Source organism: Aythya fuligula, chromosome 1, assembly GCF_009819795.1.
Source record: "Aythya fuligula isolate bAytFul2 chromosome 1, bAytFul2.pri, whole genome shotgun sequence".
NCBI lineage: Eukaryota > Metazoa > Chordata > Aves > Anseriformes > Anatidae > Aythya > Aythya fuligula.
Window position 1 is genome coordinate 129,436,000 of NC_045559.1, and position 20,984 is coordinate 129,456,983.

At 37.9% G+C, this 20,984-nt stretch overlaps 1 protein-coding gene across 4 annotated transcripts in view; it reads right to left on the reverse strand.

The window, feature by feature from the left end:
• Nucleotides 1–6,652: 6,652 nt before the first annotated feature.
• Nucleotides 6,653–20,984, reverse strand: part of FRMPD4 (FERM and PDZ domain containing 4) — a 313,851-nt gene continuing 299,519 nt past the window's right edge. For 2 of the 4 annotated variants that reach the window (XM_032200764.1, XM_032200781.1), the window contains 6 exons: nt 17,366–17,455; nt 16,609–16,791; nt 13,111–13,249; nt 11,465–12,526; nt 9,871–11,142; nt 6,653–8,612 (listed from right to left, as the gene is read on the reverse strand). In XM_032200764.1, the coding sequence (XP_032056655.1) occupies nt 7,267–8,612; nt 9,871–11,142; nt 11,465–12,526; nt 13,111–13,249; nt 16,609–16,791; nt 17,366–17,455 (4,092 nt within the window). In that variant the 3' untranslated portion in view covers nt 6,653–7,266. Of the gene's footprint in view, nt 8,618–9,870; nt 11,143–11,464; nt 12,527–13,110; nt 13,250–16,608; nt 16,792–17,365; nt 17,456–20,984 lie in introns of all 4 variants that reach the window. The other 2 variants (XM_032200773.1, XM_032200790.1) reach the window with 2 other exon arrangements.

The following is a 20,984-nucleotide window of genomic DNA, read 5'->3' on the forward strand; positions in this document are numbered from 1 at the left end:
GAAGCATCTCCAAGGTGCAGTTTTACATTTTTCTTTAGGCACTGTATTTTACCTGAAGTCCGATCACTATACTAATGAAGCAACTAAGAGATATGCTGTCGTTTGTTCTGCTGAATATCCTGAATATCCTTCTCCACTCATCAAAGAATGCCTTGCTCTTGTAATCCTTCCATATATTTAAAGTAGATTTTAATATTCTGCTTAAATGATTTAAAGAGAATATTCTCCAGTAAGCATTTTTTTTTTTTTTTTAAGGCAGAAACCACTTTTAAAAGCAAAAACCTGACAAGGATCTTTGATGAGAAGCATACCCAATACACAATATTTTTAATACATGTTTTTAAAGTGCAAAAAAGTGAAAAATAAAAGGATGAGGAGGGGATAAAATAGGAAATAATAAAGTCTAGCAAGGAAGAAAAAAAAAGTGTAAACCAAGAAGAATTAAATGTAATTATCTACAGTGTGTGACAGAAAATTGAAATCACAGCTGTAAAAAGCCAAAAGTTAGTATGAGAAATAGCTTGCATTTCAGTGTCTACAACAAGCGGTGTCCCATGTAGGTAAGTATGCTTCAGAGACATTAAATCTTTTGAACTGGAAAAACTTACAAGATACATCTGCCTGCCTCAGGCAGTGATGGTTCAGCATTATTAAGAAGAACGTCAGTGGTGTGATTGGCTGTTCTATATTTGTGGCTATAAATTTATTTGCTTGCAGAAGTGACCTGTAGCAGAAGCCCTAAAATAACTATTCAATGGGGCTGGTAAGCTTTAAAGCTTTGCAATGAAACAATGAAACTGACTTTGGACTACAACAAAGAGGAGTACAAGCAGTTTTCTGATCTCACTGCAGAAAAAAAGTTGAAAATAAACTGGAGAAGTAAGCCTGGCCTTAACACTAGAAAAAGGTTGATGTTGGGGCTGTTCTTTGTGCAGGCTATCAGCTCTTTGGGCCATCCATGAAGATTCAAGAGGTATCAGAAACTGTAGATGTGACAACAGGATGATCAGTCTCAGCACAATGACGAACTAGGAGAGTCTTCAGGCATCCATGACCTCTATACGGCCAACTCAGGGATAGGCAAAACCCTCCATTGAGTCTGTGACCATTTCACAAGAGAGAGAAGAATCAAAGTGAAACTGTATCCTTTGGCATCTCTTTCAGAGAAAATGGTCCCAACCACCTGGAAAATCAGATTTCCATGAGGTGGTACTAAGATCATGTCCTTCCACTGACACTGGAAAAATTCCTATTTTATGTTAAGAAACTTAGTGCTTCTGCTGAAACCAAAGCCTGGAGCACTGGCTGAAGCATTCGAGTTGTCAGCATTAACATCTAAATACACTAGTCACGAACCTATCATACATAAAAACACACAAAAAAGAAGCATGCTTTCAAGGCTAAAGCTATTGATGACATTTACTGTCACCCCATGCTGATATTTTAATGGCACATACAGTACAGAAGACTTGTACAATGCACTGCCAAAAAGGATTTACAAAATATCTTTTCTCTCTGAAGATCAACTTGAAAAACATCACACTAAAAATGACTGTGTAACCTCAGTGTCTCCTGTATCAAATCATTAGAGGCAACTAACTCATTTTTTCCCACTCTTTGCTTATAGTAAGAAATGGTAATAATATTGTTTATTGTCATAAACTTAATTCCATCTTTGTTGACAGATTGCTGTCCCATTATCTGTCAACTCACAGGCATAATGAAGAATAGAATTTGGACTTCAAGAAAGAAATGCAACTTACCAGTAATTAGCCTTCTCTAAGACTCATTGTCTATAAATAAATATGTTCTGAGGGTACACCTACACCTTATCACTCCAGACTGCAGAGCTTTTTCCTTTTGCAGTAACCATGGAGGATACATTCACACTATTGTCATCACCTTTGGCACAACGGTATTAAAAACAAAGCATGCCATAAACAATTTTAGTCCCTTCTCAGCCACAGAGACACAGTCTAAAACATTGAAGGAATTCCTGCTAATAGAGTTCAGGATGTCTGCTCTTCCATTTTTATTTTTTTTTCACTCTCAAATTAATATCCATACATTTGTTCACACAGTGCAACTTTACACAGTTACCTGCCATAAATAATCTAGCAGAGTATCTTGCAAACAGCACTTCTAGACTGACTCTACAAAGAGTAGAGTCTTGAGCTAGGTAGCTCAAGGGTAGCTCTTGAGACAGTTCATCAGAGACAGCATAGTGCTTGGGGAAACGATAGATATACAACAGTTTAGTATCTCAACAGCCTCACAGGAATCATATAATCTCAGTTGGAAGTATCAATTCTAGAAGTTTTACAGCAAATACTGCAACATCCAAACATCCATTTAGATAACTGTTGAATCTGTCAGAGATACACACAGTCTGTAAGATTTCTGAGAAAGTCTGGACCTGAAAATATAAAAAGAGCTCTTGCTATTAAAAATACAAATTAATGCACACTTCTTGGAAGGAAAAAGGAACATGAAGGAAAGCATAAATACAAAAAGTGTCAAAGTGACATTAGGACACTATCTTCAGTAGAAATGATGGCTGCATCTTAAGAGACGGTCTTTGAAGGATAAGGTCAAAGAACCAATAACCAGAGGGGTATGAATTTATTTTATTTTACTAAGAGAGAAGATGACAACAAAGAAAGTTGTCTTTATGGATAGGGAGAATCCATGATAACAAGGAACAATAAATATAAATTCCTGTTATTCACTGGCCTGGCAGAGGGAAACATCTCAGAGCACAAGACTGAGCTGGATATTAAATTGATCTGCATACAGTGCAGATGAACTGAAAATCTACAATGGCAATGTAAAGCTTTCAGTCCTTGGCCAGTCCCTGTTTGACCTCATTTCCAAAATGGACTGCCAAACCTATAGGGTTAATAGCATACTTCCAAGCTACTTCTTGGAAAGGTGAAGAAAATTTGAGGGTCACACCTCAGTGGAAATTACCTCGATGCTGCCACCACAAGAAAAACTTTTCATACCACAAGGAAGAGCAATGCTGCCTTTCGGACTTCATCTATGCAGTAATCTCTTGGTTATTTAGACTGAGAAGTTCTGATTCCATTGTGTCATGATGGAAAAGCTAGTGGGAAGTGCCTCCTTGAGAACGCATATTAGGACAGCCATTTCTGGTTGCTTCAGAATGAAAGCCCCCCCCTCCCCCGGTACCAAGGTTGGTGGTAAGTATTCCAATTTGGCCACATTAGCTTTTTATGATTTTGGGCTCATGGATGAGAAGAGGCTTTTGTAGCATCTCAGGATACTAACTGCTGCCTTCCCCTTCTACTCTTAAAAGTAATGAGAAAGAAAGCACAAAGAAGCATGCCTTAGTTTGAGGCAGTAAAGACATTTTTCATATTGGTGACAAGATATAATTAAAATATTTCAGATTGGACAAGGCAAAAAGTAACAATGAAAGAAGTCCCTGATGAAGATTAAATAAACAAGGAATAACTGTGTAGATACTGTCATACATAATGAGCTAAGAATGAGAGAAGATGAGTGCAAGTGCAGGTACCGTAAACAGGATATTTGAGCAATAAGGTGCACATAAACCCAGATGTGACTGGGCAAACAGAAAAGGAAAAAATAAAAGAAATTAGAAAAAAATTATTTGTGGAGCAGGAGACACGCTCCTTTTTACTCTTACAGAAGTCTGTGCACTGAGAATAATTAGTGTTTTTTTGTTTTGTTTTGTTTTTTTTTTTTTTCCCCAAAATGATGAAATGAACTCACAATCTGAATTTGAGCAAAGTGGTTTTAAAACTAAACTAAATAAGGTTTACAGCATAAAAATCTGCCACGAATAGCACAGTCTCTTCAAAATACAAATGCACTTCAAAATCAATACTGAAAGTTTTACATTTACTATAGTAACACAGGCTGCTAGGTTAGTTTTCTTTTTTTTTTTTTTTTTTTTTTTTCTCCTTACAAAATCCAAGACCAGCTCTTGCAAGCCTAAATTTGTTCTCTCCAGAACCCACTTCTTCAGAGCCTCCAAAGAGAGTGTTATTACTGAGACACACATATTTTCACACATCAGCATCTCCCAGATTCCACCAGCACTGTCAGAAAATTTCATATGTTGCTAAGACCTACAGGAAAGTGGAACTGCCCACTTCTTTATTTTTATTTCTATTTTTATTTTTTCAGTGATGAGTGCCTCATGGTCTCCATTGCTTTGGCCAAATCTAATCATGAAAACATGCTAGGAATGTTCCACAGTTAGTGCATTGGAAGCTTAGGATCAGTTTGCTGCATTACTTCATTTTCTGTGCAAAGCAGCCACTCCTGAACTTAGAATAGCAGATTATAAAGACTGGTTAATATTAGTGCCACATGTTCAGCATTAAGGTGTGACATGAAGCAAGTTTTCAGGTTGCACCAGTTTAAAATAAAGACAAAAATATCTTACTCAGTATTTCATTATTGACTACATGCAAGAGATGGGTAATACTGGTGACATTTCTTGATGACATTAAGTTGAGACATATACTTAATGCAGAAATCAATGAGGATACCACCCAGGAAGACAAACATATCTTAATGCTTAATATTAACAGAAATAGGTTTTAAGCCAGTGGTGGGTCATCATGCTGGTCAGGGGCTGGAGTATGTTACAAGAAAGAAGGCCGAGGAACCGGGTTCATTCAGCCCAGTTTATTCAGAGAAGGCTCAGTAGAGACTCAATTGCAACCTGATGGAAGAACACCAGAGAAAACAGAGCCTAACTCCTCTAAGGGAAGAAAGATATGATGAAAAGCAACAGACATTGTTGGAACACTGAAAATTCTGACCAGAAATAAATTATTTTTATTTTTAACCATAAGTATTCTTAAACACAAACCCAGAGACGTTGTGGGACCTTCATCACTGGAGCATATCCAAGACTCAACTTGAAATGGCCCTCAGCAACCTGATCTGATTAGACCTGCATTGAGCAGGGAGAGGTTGGACTAGATAAACTCACGAGGTGCATTTAAAACCCAAAATGCTCCACAAGCCTATGAAAATTCATTCAAAAGGAGAGAAAAAAACGCTAGTTAGACCTAAAAATAAAATAAAATAGAATAAAAAAAGACAAGGAAAAAGAAAAGGAAAGGGGAAAAGGGGAAAAGGAAAATACCATGGTTAATTTTAGGGAGCAAAACAAGCAGGTTCCCAATCGGAAAAGTTCTTAAACAGTAAGGACAACAAAAATCTAGTTATTTTTGAAATAAAATTAGATCAATATATGAAACGGAGTGAAAGAAAATGATTGGATTAGCAACCCTGAAAGCATCACATCCCTCTGTTTTATGTTGATACTCAGTTATGACAACTCTAAATCCCTTTTTAAAACTCTATTTCCAAATCACCAGTGATTTTTACATAAACACACATGTTTTTACATAAACACACAAGGCAGTGAAGGAATATCTACCAAAGCAGCATTTTTTGACCAGTATGGAATACTCAAAAGAATTTCTCTGGCAACCACAGCAAAAAAGCAGTACTCAGCCACATTTTCAGAGCTGCCAGAATGAGAGCACTGAGTCTGAGCACTATGTGGGACAGGCTGCTGTCACCCACTACCAAAATAATTCAGTCTGCAATCTATGAGCTATGGTCAAGAACGAATCCACATGCTAAATGAGTTGGTCTAGGAAACAAAATTTTTCTCAAACACAACAGATCAGATTAAGCTTTTGATACTGAGTTTCCGGCGATGTTTCTCTGCAGTCAGACAAAAAAAAGCTTTACTTTGATTTCATAGTGAAGTGCATCAATCTATGCAGGAAAATATTTCCTTAGCAAAAATATAATTTTGTGGGTTTAGTCTTTCTAGTTCAGAAGAGAAAGCTTTGCACTTGCTTCAGCTGAATGGGTAAGTTTTCAAAACACAGTGGTTATACTCTCTGCACATGACATTATTAAATAAAAGGATGAAAATTGCCTACACCAGTTTAGAGAATGGTATTTTGCACTTTTCACAAGGGCTGCTGCTCCTAAGTGGCTGAAAAGCTTAACAGATGCTCGTGCTAAAGCCTACTTACCATGTGAAATTGAGAGCTTTTGGCTGTCTCTCAAATGCAAGACTATAAAATGTTTTCCAGAAAGGTTCAGATGGGACAGATTATTCACAAATTGCCTTTGTTGTCACTCAGAGAAGAACTGTCTTGGGCTTGAAATATTTCAGAGATATTTATTGTATTCTGAAAACTTCATTTTATTTCTAACTTATTTACAGTTAAACATTCAGAATCATAAAATATGAAGTATAAAATATTTAACAAAATAGATGCAGTTCATGTTGTTCAGATGCACCATAGATATATGATGAAACAGTAAACAGCACAGGAATTTCCTGATGGTCCTCTCTCTCATTAACCAGGGAAAGGGATGTGCAGACCCGTCCTATACGTTCTGACCTGATAAGTATGGCATCGAATTCTCATTTCAGAGAACATCACCACTCTGGTTTCTATGTCCTCAGTCTGTCTTCCACAGTTACCTTCACTGTCTGAAATGCAACACTGTAATGTTCAATACATCAGATACCTTCTAAAGTTGGTATTTTCAATACTTTTTTTTTTCTTTTTTTTAATATAGAACTTCCTAGAAAAGAAGAATCAGGTAATTCAGGCAATATGAACAAAAGAGTCATTTATTATATATATATTCTCTAGTAAGTTATAATAGTCTCTTGGATTTTAAACGTCTTTTTGCTATTTTCAATGCTTAAAAATTATAATTTTAAAACATTAAATATTGTATTATATACATTATGATTTAATTTCTCATTTCTAAACATGGAGCATTCTCCAAGTGAAAACTTGGATGAAACAGAAAACAACTTCATTGACATAACAGGCTTTAAAAGTTCACTTCATACAACCATAGATTTGACTATATGAAAAATAGCCAAATGTCAATTTGCTCCTGTATGGTTTTCTTTTTTTTCTTTTTTTTTTTTTTTTTTCTGTTTGTCTTTCCGGTCTTGGGGAGAGGGCTTTTTTTGGCTTTTGTGTTTGTATAAACAAAAGGACAGATCTGGTCAGTACTATTGTCAGTGTTCGGTATTTTATCTTTTTTTTTTTTTTTTTTTTTTTTTAAATCTCATACTTATTTTATATAAAATAACAAAATATACAGAGAGAGCTGAGTTTGTTACATTAGTTCATACACATACAGTAAATAAAAGTTTTGTTTTTTTTTAATGTATGGCTTTGCAAAGGTAGATTATGAAGTGACTTTTGTATTTTATTTGTTTAAAAGCATTTTAAGAGAACGTGTTAGTGTGCTTACAATAGCGGCCATGGTAGTCGAATGTCGAGCCAAGAGTTTAATGCTAGGATCACTGGAGGTCTTGCCTGATACTGCTTCTGCAGCCTTCAGAAGACAAATGTAGTTTATTACAACCTCATCTATCTTAGCTATAATTTCCTGCTGCTGTGTTTCAGAGTTCATGACTTTAACTAAACGCATGCAGGCTTCTGTTAAGCAACAGAGTACTTGAAAGCTGGAAGTCATAGCTAAAAGCATTTCCTCAGGGCTTTTATCAGCCATGGCCATTTTCCTGCAGGCACTTCCCAACTGTCTCGATTCCATAGATAACAGTTGTTTGTACTTAGAAAGTTTAAGGTCATATGTTTCTGGATGTAAATCTTCTCTCTTGCCCATACTTGCTCGGACCAGTGACAGTAGCTCACTGGCATCCTTTTGTGCTGCAATAAATCCATCAGGCATTGCATACGTCTTCTCTTTCATCACATTTATTCGTGTAATTCGTGCATCAAAGGCCACATCATTGAGATTCAGATCAATCTGGCCACCTTGGGTGTCAGCACTGCTCTTCTCATGTGTGTTATCTGCCTCACTTTGCAGGGTCTCAGCAGGTTTTGGGGACTCCAAGACTTTTTGCTCATTTTCACTGGAAAAAGACTGACTGACTGGTTCTCTTAGCTCGCACGGGTTCTGCGGTTCAAAGAGACATGAGAGCTGATGGCCATCTCCATCATCTTCATCATCATCACTTCCTCTGCTTAGGAAACAGTAGCTAAAGGGGCCACGACACCTCCAGGCACTGGTGTCCAGCTTCCGCAAAGGCAATGTTCGACACTGCTTGGAGTCCTTCTGACTGACGCCTGTGCCTGAGCACCTCTTACTGTCCTTCCTATCAGTGCTGACATACACACAACTCTGGGAGTAACTTTTTGACAGCTTTTTGTCCAGGGAGAGCTCCACCCTTCTTTCTGACTTGGATTCATCCCTTGGGGTGGTGTCCAAACATTTCAAGCTGGCTGCGGCTGCCTTCCTTTCAAACAGCATCTCAATATCTGCAGATCCTCCAATGATGCTGCTGCTGCGTCTCAGCACTTTCCTGTTGTGCGGCATCCTGAGGCTTCCTCCTATCATGTCATATGGCCGTAAACTAACTGTTGCCCCACAAGCCTGATTTACTTTGGGAATGTCACAAGAGTCTTGATTTTGACTTGGCACCTTTGATTCTGATAGCATGGATGATAGCATGATGGAGTCAGCTAGAGGCTGTCTAGGAAAAGCTGTAGGCATGCCTCCTTGTCTTCCCTTTTCAGGCTCTGTGAAAGCTACACTAGGGGTAGTAGAAGAGCAGACAGAAGAATTAAGCATCACCCTGACAATATTCACAGACTAAAACTTTTATATATCTTTAACTCTGAGGGAAAATGGATTCTTAGTATTTTCCAGTGGTCTCCATTCCTCAAAATATTTCACACACACAAAAAATTAATTGCTAGCTCCTCATGTCTTTTGTGTTTCACTATGATGCTTTTTAAAATCTATCAACAAATTATAACTTATGAATAATAAACTGTTTGTTCTACTACAGAACACATTGAAAGAAAGGAATAGAAAATCATCTATAAAACTTCCTAAATACCCCCTCCCCCTTCAATATATGGATTGGATGTTTGCTATTAAATAATTAGATGAATATTTTCAGATTAAAATACCTTCTTTAACTTTGCCTGAGAGAACATGGAAAGATGTATTCATGGTAATTTTGTTTTGGTTATGTTGTTGTTTGTTTGTTTTTCTCATTCTTTCTCCTAGTCTACTCCACTTTCAGATTTTCATGCATTGCCATGCCACTGGGACATGTGGGTTGCTACCCAGGATGAATGAAATGTTCAAAACCCAATCAAAAGGATTTCCAATGCTATCTCTGAAAAACTATGCATTTTTTTGAACAGTAAGTTCATAAAGTCACTTGAAACTGGAACTTCAAAATGTGGTAATGATTCTATATGTAAATTATTCTTAAACGAAACACCTACTATCAGATGGTGAAGTAAAAACATGCTTAATAATATAGTGACATTTTCTCACCTTTACATTTAGAACTTTTTACGCATACTGGCATGTTTTTGACAATCTGCTAAAATAGCATAAAATATATAATAAATGAAGCACATTTTTTTTTCTCTCCAACATTAATATATCTTCTGAAGTCATCTTACGATCTAGAAAGAATCCTGGAACTCAAATGACTATGGACTTTGGAGAGGCTTCCAAAGATTACTTTCTCCCCTAGGCTTCTTCATCAATGTCCCCCAAATATTAGATCTAAAACACAGGAGACATTTTTTTTTTTTAAACTGTAATGAGAGATCTTCCAGAAAAAAAAGAATCTTTGTAAGCAGCTCCCAAGAACATCTCAATACATATAAGTAAAATGAATATATACACTAAGGTCTAATCCCACCGCCTGCCGCAGATTATGATGTAGTTTCAGGTAAAGAGAATGCAAACTTCACACCTAACCTTCAACCTTAACATGCAACTTTAAAAACAAACACAGGAAACACTTTATTACTGATGTACCTGTAGTTTCTTTTATCTTGGGGATCCGATGACATCCTTCTCTCAAAGTGCCAAACAGTGGTTCAGCATTAATTGCCGAATGCACAACAGGCACCGTCATCCTGTGACACACAGCTTCTGGCTGCTGATGCAGGTCTTTGTATGTTGTTCCATGGTTTGGAAGAATGGCAGCTCTTTCATCTGCTGGAATATAGGTAATGCTCTTCATTGATGGGTCAGAGATAATGTGCTTAACGTCAGAGGTACAAAGAGGAGATTCAACAGGGGTAGCACATGTGCTACTGCCCGTGCTGCATCCTGCATCCACTGAAGAGCACTGAGAGCTTTGCAGTGAGAAATGGCCTTCACTTTGCAGAGATGACATGCGCTTAGCCAAGTGATATTCACAAAGTCTAGCCACACTCTGCTCAGCTTCTGGAAGCTTTGAAGGATGGTCATCTGCAGATAAATCGGTATCTTCTGCATCATTTAGGTCTTTGGCTGAAGACACAGGAGTCATATCTGACAAAAAGTTTTCACCTTGGCCAAGCCCTGAGGTATCATCCTGATCCGCCTCAGGATCTACTTCATCCTTACAGTCAGTTTCTGTTTTTCCAAGGACAGGAACTCTTGGAAATGTCTTCCCGTTCACTGTTTCTGGGCTTGGCTTATCTGCTGCCCCATCATCGGCAGCATACCATCTTTGGCGAAAGGCAGTTCTCTCCACATTAAAAGTGCTTAGGCGTTGACTGTCTCTTGCTGAGAGAGTTCCAAATTTAGCTTTTAGGTCTTCATCAGCCTCTGCTTTTTTAGTTCCCTGTTGCTTTTTCACAGTAGCATTGCCATCAGAAGGTGCTTTCACTTCACTGTCTGTCATCTTATTTTTCCTTTTACTAGTGCAAGAATATACCAAGGATCCCATGTGCAATTTGCTAAAATAATCAGTGACAGATTTTGTTTCCATGGTCTCTGGCTCCATTTCCATGTTATCTGAATGAAGAATCTGCTTTGAAGGCACAACTTTTGACTGTAGCTCCGCAGCCTGACGACCAGACAAAGGCTGAGAGGATTTCATGCCTGGCACTCCAGCCTGACTTTTAGCAATGGGAAATTCAGTCTGCTCTTCCACAAGGGGTTGATAGCCTTCACTTGTGGTCAAAAACATGCGTGCAGTGTTTTCTGTCTGTTTCTGCGCCGCAGCTAATTCAGAACTTTCAGTCATTTCAGAGGAATTTGTTTCATTGCCAGAATCTGAAGATGACTCAGGGCTATATGCTCGCAAGATAGCTACACCTGCAAGCCACAAAAAATGAGAGTCAATCAATGACAGCAGCTGAAGCACCTGGACAAGTGACAAGCAAAGGTGTGTGTTAGAGACAAAAATATCTTTTGTAAGAATAATCTGACTTTATTGCACAGTTCCCGGGACAAGTAGCTTAACAACATAACAGTAGTTCCATTACATAATATGGAATATGATGTATGGAAAATGGTGGCAAAAAAAAAAAGCAAAACAACAAAAAACAAAACCCCCTCACAAAATGGAGTATTTCCAAAGTTAAATGGATGAGATGGAATGATTTTCAATGAATAAATGTAACTATGGTGAAAGAACCTGAGTTGTCATTCGTCTGCTGTTCCTCTGAAGCAGCCAAAGCTTCTAGTGCTTGAAGTGTAGAGACTACAGCATCATCTAGCCCCTTTTCACACTTGCCCTCTGTATTAGTAGGGACAGCATCGATAAGCGACACTGGAATATCATCACTGCCTAGATTACTGGCTTGCTCCTTGTCGTCTCTAGGCTGTGTTGCTTGATTCTGAGAGTCTTCCTCATCTGAACTGTCCCTGAAGCCAGGTGGAGGAGCAGCAATGGCCATGTTTAAGGTATGCAATAGGAAATCATCTTCATTATCATCACCTTCTGGAGGTGGCAGTGAAGTCAAATCAATAATGTCATCACTAGAACCAGAAAGGCTGAGAAGAGCAGGCCTATCGATTTCTCCTACCATAATGTCTTCTTCACAGCTTACTTCATCTTCATCTTCGGCATCATCTGTGTTTTCTGCATAACAAATATCATGCAGCAAAGGCTCTTCTATTCCTTCCGCAGCTCCAAAAATTTTACCATCACTTATGGTTGCGTAAACAGAATTTGTAGCAAACTGAATGCTTTCAGCATCTGGTGACAACTCCAGACCTTTAATGTCATTGGCATTACTAATATAAATGGCTCTTTGTTTTTCTAGTACTTCTGGACTTTCATCCAAAAGCCTTTCATAGCCAAGAGTCTGAGGATTGATACCATCCAAGTTGTGATCTCCAAATATAAAGGAAACTTTTGCTCCCCTGGGAGAATCCTGTGCTTTCTTGCTAGATTCCAAACCTGAGAGTGACAGCAGTGAAGCCTGATTAAAATTTCTGCTTTCTTCTGCTTCAGTGGGGTCACTTTGCTTGGCCAGATGCTGATCAAATCCACCTGAATTATAGGTATTTTCTATGTACAGATGTCTGTGCTCTTTTTGACATAACAGACTTTCAGGAACATCTACAGTCTTCTGTTTAGGATCAGCAAAGGACATTTGAGTCTCTTGATCTCCTTCAGCCAGGAAAGTGGTAGTTTTTGGTACACAGCTCCACTCAGAAGCAAGGAGACTATGCTTCCCTCTATTTTCAATTCCTGTAGCACAGGGAAATAAAAGAAACGTGAAACCACAGATTCATACAATCACAAGTTCAAGCACATTTTTAAACAATATCTTGTTAATATTGAGCAATGAACCCTCTGAATAGGACAGCTGGTTTATCAAATGCTTCAGAAAAGCATGTTCAAGCTTACCTCTGCTCTAAATTAAATAGCTGTTGATTTAATGACCTAAAGTTTAACTGACACTTTTGTACTTTAGTGCAAAACCAAACCACAGCTAGGTACAAATGCTATTCCAGAAATAGTAAAAGAAAATCAAATTCCCAGCTGGTTTCCACAACACCATATGTATTCTTACACAAGATATATGCGTATAATGTAATAACACTCATAGGGAACATGCATCTGTTTCAATACAGTTATGAAAGAAATTCAAGCTATCAAAGGTTGAATATCAGAACATTATAAAGCTGAATTGGTGTACCGTAGAGCCAAGTCTAAGCCAGCAATAAAATCTCATTTGGCACAGCCTTGCATTTATCTGGAGATGCACTGGGGCTTAAGCTGGCTTCTGCTTTACACCTGTGACCATCAAGAACGTACTGTGCAATGAATACCTGTTTCTCTGCTCCCTGTATTTTTCTTGTTGGCCATGTTGAATATTGAACGCCTTGAGTCGACCAGCAGTCTATAGTACCCAGCTGTTAGGCAAGCAAGATTCATTGCATCTGATGACTCCATCAGTAGAGTAATAGGCTAAGAAGAATACAACCAAATCTTGGTTAAGGCTGTTACTTCTCTATTTGTTTACCTGCTGACAATACTACTACATGGAATCAAAAGGAATTACATCAGAAATGCCACACTGAAAAGTATACATGAGAACTTATTTTCCTCACTACCAACATCAAACAATATCAAACATTTTCAGGGGGTATCTTATTGAAATATCTAAATAATTGAAAGGAGGGTGCAGGGAGGAAAAAGCCTGGCTCTTTTCAGTGATGCCCAGGGTTAACAGAAGAGGCATTGGGCACAAACTGAAATACAGGAGGTTCCCTCTGAACATCAGGCAGCACTTCTGTGCTGTGCAGGTGACTGAGCACTGGCACACATTGCAGGCTCTCTCCTTGGAGACATTCAGAAGCTGCCTGGATGTGGTCCTAGGCAACCTTCTCTAGGTGGCCTGGCAGGGGGTTTGGACCACATGAGGTCCAGAAGTCCCTTTCTACCTCAAGAATTCTGTGATTTACAAAAGATTAGAGTTGGAATAAAAAGTCCAACCGGGCATTTTTAAGGGTTGATTTAGCTCTCTTTCTGAAAGAAGCTAATTACTTTAAGACTCTTGCTCCATCTTTCTCTTGCATAGATATATATTTTTTTCTCCTAAGGACTGTTTACTGCTACTCTGAAACTGCCAAGGGCTAAAACTCTGGGACATTAGGTGCTGTAGTATTACAGTAGTATGGGAATCACTGCAGCTTGCCAGAAAATGAAGTGCCCTAAGTTCATGTAAAGAAGTAAAATAGGAAGCAAACAGCTGGAAAAAGTTCAGGTTGAAAAAATGCAGCAGTGAGGATAAAGCTATCATTACACAGCAGCAGCAGGGAATATTAAAATGAGAGCTTAAAAGATTTCAGTATTTGTGGCCTGGCATTGCTTAAAAGACATGTGATGAAAAAATGAATAGACAAACAGAAACAGAGAACAGAGAGAGATCCTCAGAAGAGAAATCAGCACAGAAACCAAACTCAAAGCCTTTAAAGAGAACAGTTAGACTTAACAGAAAAAATACCATAGCTCTGAAAAGCAGTCTGGCCGGCTAGAGAGCATTGAATGTAAGAAATCTATGTGAAACACACTTTCTTTTACTTCCTTTTCCTTTGCCACAGTATATAAATTCCTTTGCCTAAAACTTTTGTTCGTGTCTCTGTAGCTTATAACAGCAAAAGCTGCTCTTCTCAAATTCATTTTAAGGTGGCTAGCCTCTAGAACTCCCAAAGAGGAAAAAAAAAACCAACAAGTTCTTACCATGATGCATAGACAAAATTTACACCATAGACAACCTATCTGGTCATTCACATAGTTTATAGTGAATTATAGCCATGTGGACATTTGTGACCTGAAGGCAAGTGATTGTGGTGGAAATTGTGTCCAAAACATAATTTATGTTTATAGATCACTACCAAACTCAAAACTGTTGTATGAACAGTTTTCAGCAACATGTAAAAGTCTATGCACTTTTTTTCTTTAAAGTATTTCATGCTATGTATAAAAGAGTCATCCTCAGTTTGAGTTTCTACTCAACACATGCTTCTTTCTAAAGGATTCAGAGATATAAAATTAATTATAAATTATTAATTCTACAGTGAAGTACTTAATCTTTGTTCTTTTGAGTCACAAATAAAAAATAGCATTGAAATGCCATGTTGACGTTCAATTTTTCTGCGATGATAGACAGAAATGGACAATTTCCAAAGAAGTCTCAGATTGCTGAAAACAGTGCGGTGAACTACTGTTAATCTGATGAAGAGTCTCGTGACAGCTAAATCTTACTGGCTGCATCTCCCAAGTGATTTATGCTTGCGAAGATATCAAAAAGAACCAAAAATAAAAGAAGAACACAGGCTTCTTATTCGTTCTTTACAAAAGTGGCACTTATTGGCATATTCAGAATCTACATATAGGAACCTGCTACCTTATGGTATGCCTGTGTTTGCCCACATCTCCAACATCTCCACAAGAAACTCTGACAGTCCATACTTGTGCCCCACATAAAAGTTTTGTTGTTGTTGTTTGTTTGTTTGTTTTGTTTTGTTAAATTCAATCCACAGCCTTCTAGCTCTGTAATTTTAATGTTAGGCTCTCTGTATTTAAGACTGAATGTGTTGAAAGGCAAGCAGATAGGGACATACATGATTTGCAGTAAGGCAGTAACAGTATTATAACACAAAACAACATAAGATCATGGCAATATAAAATATCATGGTGTACAGTGCTGCATTTTACATTCAAGTAGATGGGAAGTATTTGATTTCTGTATCACTTTCTCCATCAGAAAAAAAGAGGATAACAACTTTCTCACAAGAGGGCTACAAGTTTAGCACAGGAATACAAGTAAAGTAGACTGAGATGCTCAGATTGCTAAAATGCTGTATTCACCGACCTGTACATTTTTTGTGACGTTGTTGTCAAAGGGCACCTAGATTAAGTTACAGCCAGGTTTTTTTCATTAACTTAAACACAAGGAAACACTTTCAGGTCAATAAGCCTAAAGCATTCAAAGCAAAAATTTAGTAAAATATCCCTTGTGTATGTTTCGTTGTTGTTTATTTATTTTTAATGTACATCTGTGTAAGCAACAAGAACTGTTAGGCTCCATTTATTTTAATAGTATATCTAAGTTTCAAGTATAATGAGAACTCTTTCTTTAATCTCTGATTGTCCCGATTAATGTCGTAGACAGTCTCTGAAGCCTTTCACTTTAAAATATGATAGGAAACACACCAAGAAGAACCAGGATAATATAATGTATAAAGCTCCATTCATTGCCCCCCAGATGCCACTGATGCTAAGTGTTAAGCAGGATAAAAGAGAAACTAAATTGCTATAGGTAGAAGAGCATACAATAATACATGATATGGGACAAGGAACTTAACTGGTATTATAAGGCCTAAGAAAAAAAAAAAAAAAAAAAAAAGCCTTTTAACAGGTTATTTCACTGGTAACAACTATATGGTTACTTGCAGTGTCCTTTGCAGATAAAACACTGGGCTACTTGAGACACTGATCTGACAGAACTGGCAATTTTCTAACAGGAATAACATTGTTTATTATACCAAAAGTGGCTTATAGGAGCTCAAGGAACTTCAAAAGAAGGCCAATTTCATCATCAACCTCTTGTCACCTTGGAGATCAATGGACACAACACAAAGCAAATTGCCAGAGCTAAAAATGCACTTCCAACATATCATTGTCATGATGATAACATTGATAACATGTCATGATAACATTTGGAACTGTTAGCATAGTTTGATCAAATATTTAAATAAAAAGGCAAAAACGTTATTTAAAGACATTGAATCATTGCAGATCAAAAAAAAACAACCACTTACTTTTACATCTAAGACATGCAGCTCAACTCTAACACTGCTTTCGTCTTCTGTAAACATCTCGATCCTGTTCACATGGCTGAAGTCTGCCAGGAGAGCCACCAGGTTTGTTTTGGTGTTTATCACATGACTGATGCCATACCGTGGCCCTACTAACAAAGTCACTTCTGAACGCTTTTCTCCCTGCTTTAGCATAAAAAGGGGAAGAAAAAAAAAAGTAAAACCCATCAGAAACACTACACAGTAACTGCCTTCTTTCATCTCCATGAAGCTTCATCTGCATGATTAAAGATTATCACATTTTTCTGAGAAGGTGAAATATAGAAGAACATACTAGTTCGATAATTAATTACAAAAAGTAAAGAAATTTGATCATGGATATTGGCTGTACTGCAGTTTTTAGATGGATAGGTGGGTGGACAGATGGATGGATGGATGCTTCCTTTAAAAAAAAGTATTTTCATCAAGAGTTTTTCAGAGTAATAATTTAAGTATTCTTCAGTTAATTGCATGGCACTATTTGCCAAATAGATGCTACCTATCTCCAAACCCTCAGTAAGTATTCAAATTACACTAGGCATGTTATTTTCAAGATGAAAAGAAACTAAAAGTGATTTGGTTCAATTTTACAACTATTTTTTTTTAAGTGTATGAATAGAACTTAAACTTCTAAAGAAAATGTTACAGTCCAGTTTTTGCAAAGAGACACTTGGATAAAACCATCAAGAAAAGAGAGAAACTTTTTCAAGAGAATTATTACCACTAGTGTTGCCTTGAAAACACGCCCTCCATATAACCGTAGATCACTGAGGAACTTTAGATAGTGCACCTTGGCTTGCAGAGCAGATAGCTGAAGAAAAAGAAACAGCGGTAAGATATAGTGGTAGGAATCAACACGTTAATAATTTTATTAAAAAAAATAGAAGGTATTCATGTGGTGTAAAGAAAATGGATTGCAATAAGAGCTCATCAGAGTCTGAAACCAAATCATCAGATGCTTGACTTTCAGATGAGGAGAAACAGTTTCATTCTTAAAATTCAGGTTGTGCTTGTTTAGTCAAATGCACTGAGAATTTGGGTATGGGCTTTATCAGGGCGCTGCAAGAACATGGTAACTGTTCCAATGAAGGAAAAATGTTAAACTAGTCAAATTAGACATCTGTTCATTGAGGGATTTCAAGGATAATCAACAGCTTTCAATTCATAATCACCATCAGTTCTTAAACATTTATGGACCAATACAGAGAAAGAGAACAAAGAATTTAGTTTTGTCAGCTATGTGCATTACATTTTGCAAGGTACTTGCAGCATATGGCATATTATTCTGTCTCATTGCTGCAATTCCCGTTTTTTTTAAATTAAATTCCTCTACTATATTTAGTAGGGAATAAATCTAGAAGCCAAATACAGTACATAAATACATACAATTCTATCATGCAACCCAATCCATAATTTAACTCCTTTTCCTCCTACCTTAAAATACCTACTTAAAAACATCAAGCTTGGACATATTTTATGAGATTGAACAGAACCAAGAAACAGTTCATTTCACCCAAACAATCTGGAGCCAGAACTTACAACTCTCTTGTGTAAATCTTTCAGTGTGGACTTTATCGAGCTCATCTCATTTACTATTCTCTCTTCAGCCACTAGATTTCTATTTCAAAAACTTACTTGATCTTGAAAAGCATTTTAAGAGCCCCTAAACTAACGTTTTCCTAGATTCTAAGGAGGAAATGAATCCAAAGCAGATAGCCAAGAGGGAATGAAGTCCCCTTCCTTTTAGCAGGTGTTAAGTTGCATAGAGAAATACACAGGACTTATAAAAAAGGAAGGATCCTAAGAGTGATAGTCTTCCCTTCACAGGAAGGGATACAAGCTCCAGAGGGTTGTCCTGGCTTAGTACCTACAGGTGAGACAGAAGGTGACGATGAGCTCTGATGCTTTGTTTCTGATGACTGCCTGGTAAAAAAGCAGGCGGGCATGCAATGAGTTTCCAAAGCTCAAATCACAAAGAATAAAGGAAAAATCATGGAATCACAGAATCATTTAGGTTGGAAAAGACCTCTAACATTGTATAGTCCAACCTTTAACCTGGCACTGCCAAGTACACCATTAAAACACGTCCCTAAGCTCTACATCTACACGTTTTTTGAAGACCTCCAGGGATGGTGACTCAACTACTCCCCTGGGAAACCTGTTCCAATATTTCACAACCCTTTCAGTGAAGATATTTGTCCTAATAACCAACCTAAACCTCCCCTGTTGCAACTTAAGGCCATTTCCTCTTATCACTTGGTGCTTGGGAGAAGAGATCAATCCTCATCTCACTATAGCCTCCTTTAAGGTAATTGTAGAGCATGATAAGGTCTCCCCTGAGCCTCCTTTTCTCCAAGCTAAACAACCCCAGCTCCCTCAGACACTCCTTGTAAGACTTGTTCTATAGACCCTTCCCCCACTTCACTGCCCTTCTTTGGACATGCTCCAGCACCTAGATGTCCTTCATTTAGTAAGGGGCCCAAAACTGAGTGCAGTAGTTGACATGCAGCCTCATCAGAGCTAAGTAGAGAGGGACAGGCACTTCCCTACTTCTGCTGGCCACACTATTTCTGATACAAGCCAGGATCCTGTTGGCCCTCTTGGCTACCTGAGCACACCGTTGGCTCATAACAAGCCAGATACTGACCAATATCCCCAAGTCTCTTTTTGCTGGGCAGCTTTCCAGCCACTCTTCCCCAAGTCTGTAGCACTGATTGGGGTTTTTGTGCCCCAGGTGGAGAACTTGGTACTTAACCTTGTTAACTTCATAGAGTTGACCTTGGCCCATCAGTCCAGCCTATCCAGATCCCTTTGCAGAGCCTTACTACCCTCAAGAACATCAACACTCACACCTAACTTGGTGTCATCTGCAAACTTACTGAGGGTGCACGTGATACCCTTGTCAAGATCATTGACAAAGATATTGAAGAGAACTGTCCCCAGTACTGAACCCTGGGGGACACCACTGTGTGTGACTGGCCTCCAGCTGGATTTAACTCCATTCACCACAACTCTTTGGACCCAGCCACCCAGCCAGTTTTTAACCTAACAAAGTGTACACCTGTCCAAGCCATGAGCAGCCAGTTTCTGCAGGAGAATGCTCTGGGAAACAGTGTCAAAAACCTTGCTGAAGTGCAGGTAGATCACATCCACATCCTTTCCTCATCCACTGAGCATGACACCTTAACAAAGTCACTGCAGAAAGGCATTGTTGCAACCTGTATTCTAATCAAGAATCAATACTGAATGTCCCTGCCATCACCTGTGATTCCTTCAGCAGTGATAGCTTCCAAAATAAAACCAAAGTTACACTACTATGATAAATAGTAAGTAATTGGCATTATTCAGGCTTAGCTTCAGGACTTCTGGTGACAAGCAATACTTCAGTCAAAAATGTGTCCCCTCTTCCTGAGCATTCCAGGTCAAACACACAGATCTACATTCACAATCGTGACATGACCTGAAACTCACCTCCTCCAAGCAGGATTTCTGCTGATCCCAATGAACCTTAGCTCAGGCACCTTAGTTTTGGGCTTTTCCCATTCGGAAAAAAAAAGTGTCATGAACCAGGATTCAGCTAATTTTATGTCTCAACTACTCACTCTTAGGTTCTGTTTACTTTCAATGGAGAGAAATAGGTATTTCTAGGACAAGTAATCTGACCTATTTTTGGCACCTACATGTAATATGGGATGGGATGAGTTTTTCCCTAGAAGTGCCTATTTCTCTCTGTTGACTACGCAGAAAGACTAGATGCCTTACATAAAAAAAAAACAAACAAAAACAAACAAAAAAAAAATGAGCAAACAAACAAAAAAGAACACAACAAACCACAAACTCATTACGGTGTCTAAAACCAGACACAACTGTATGCATACAACAATGCTGTGTGCATTTCTCAGAGACACTGTCTTCTACATTTCTTTCTATCTGAACTGAAAGCTTAGTGATAAGAAAAACATTTTACAATAACAAGGAGGATCAGTTACTATAAGGAACATTATCTATCCAATTAGGCCTCGGGCAGTGAAATGTCTCTATGTACAGCTTAATGGAAAACAATCCCAAAAACCAGCATTTACATCAAGCCCATAGGTTAATATAGTTCAGATCAGAGTATCAAAGAGGAAACAATAACTTTCTAACAAGTCTGCCATTAATATGAAGTGCTAAATGAATTAAAAAATATGTATCTTTATAATACCTGAAATACTAATAACTACCTTTCTGGCATTCACAAGTTAAGAAGATAGTTTAGTTGGGATATAATTAATTATTTTAATTGTTATTGGCTATGTTGTACTTATCACCAAAAGTTAAATTGCCTATATTCTCTGAAA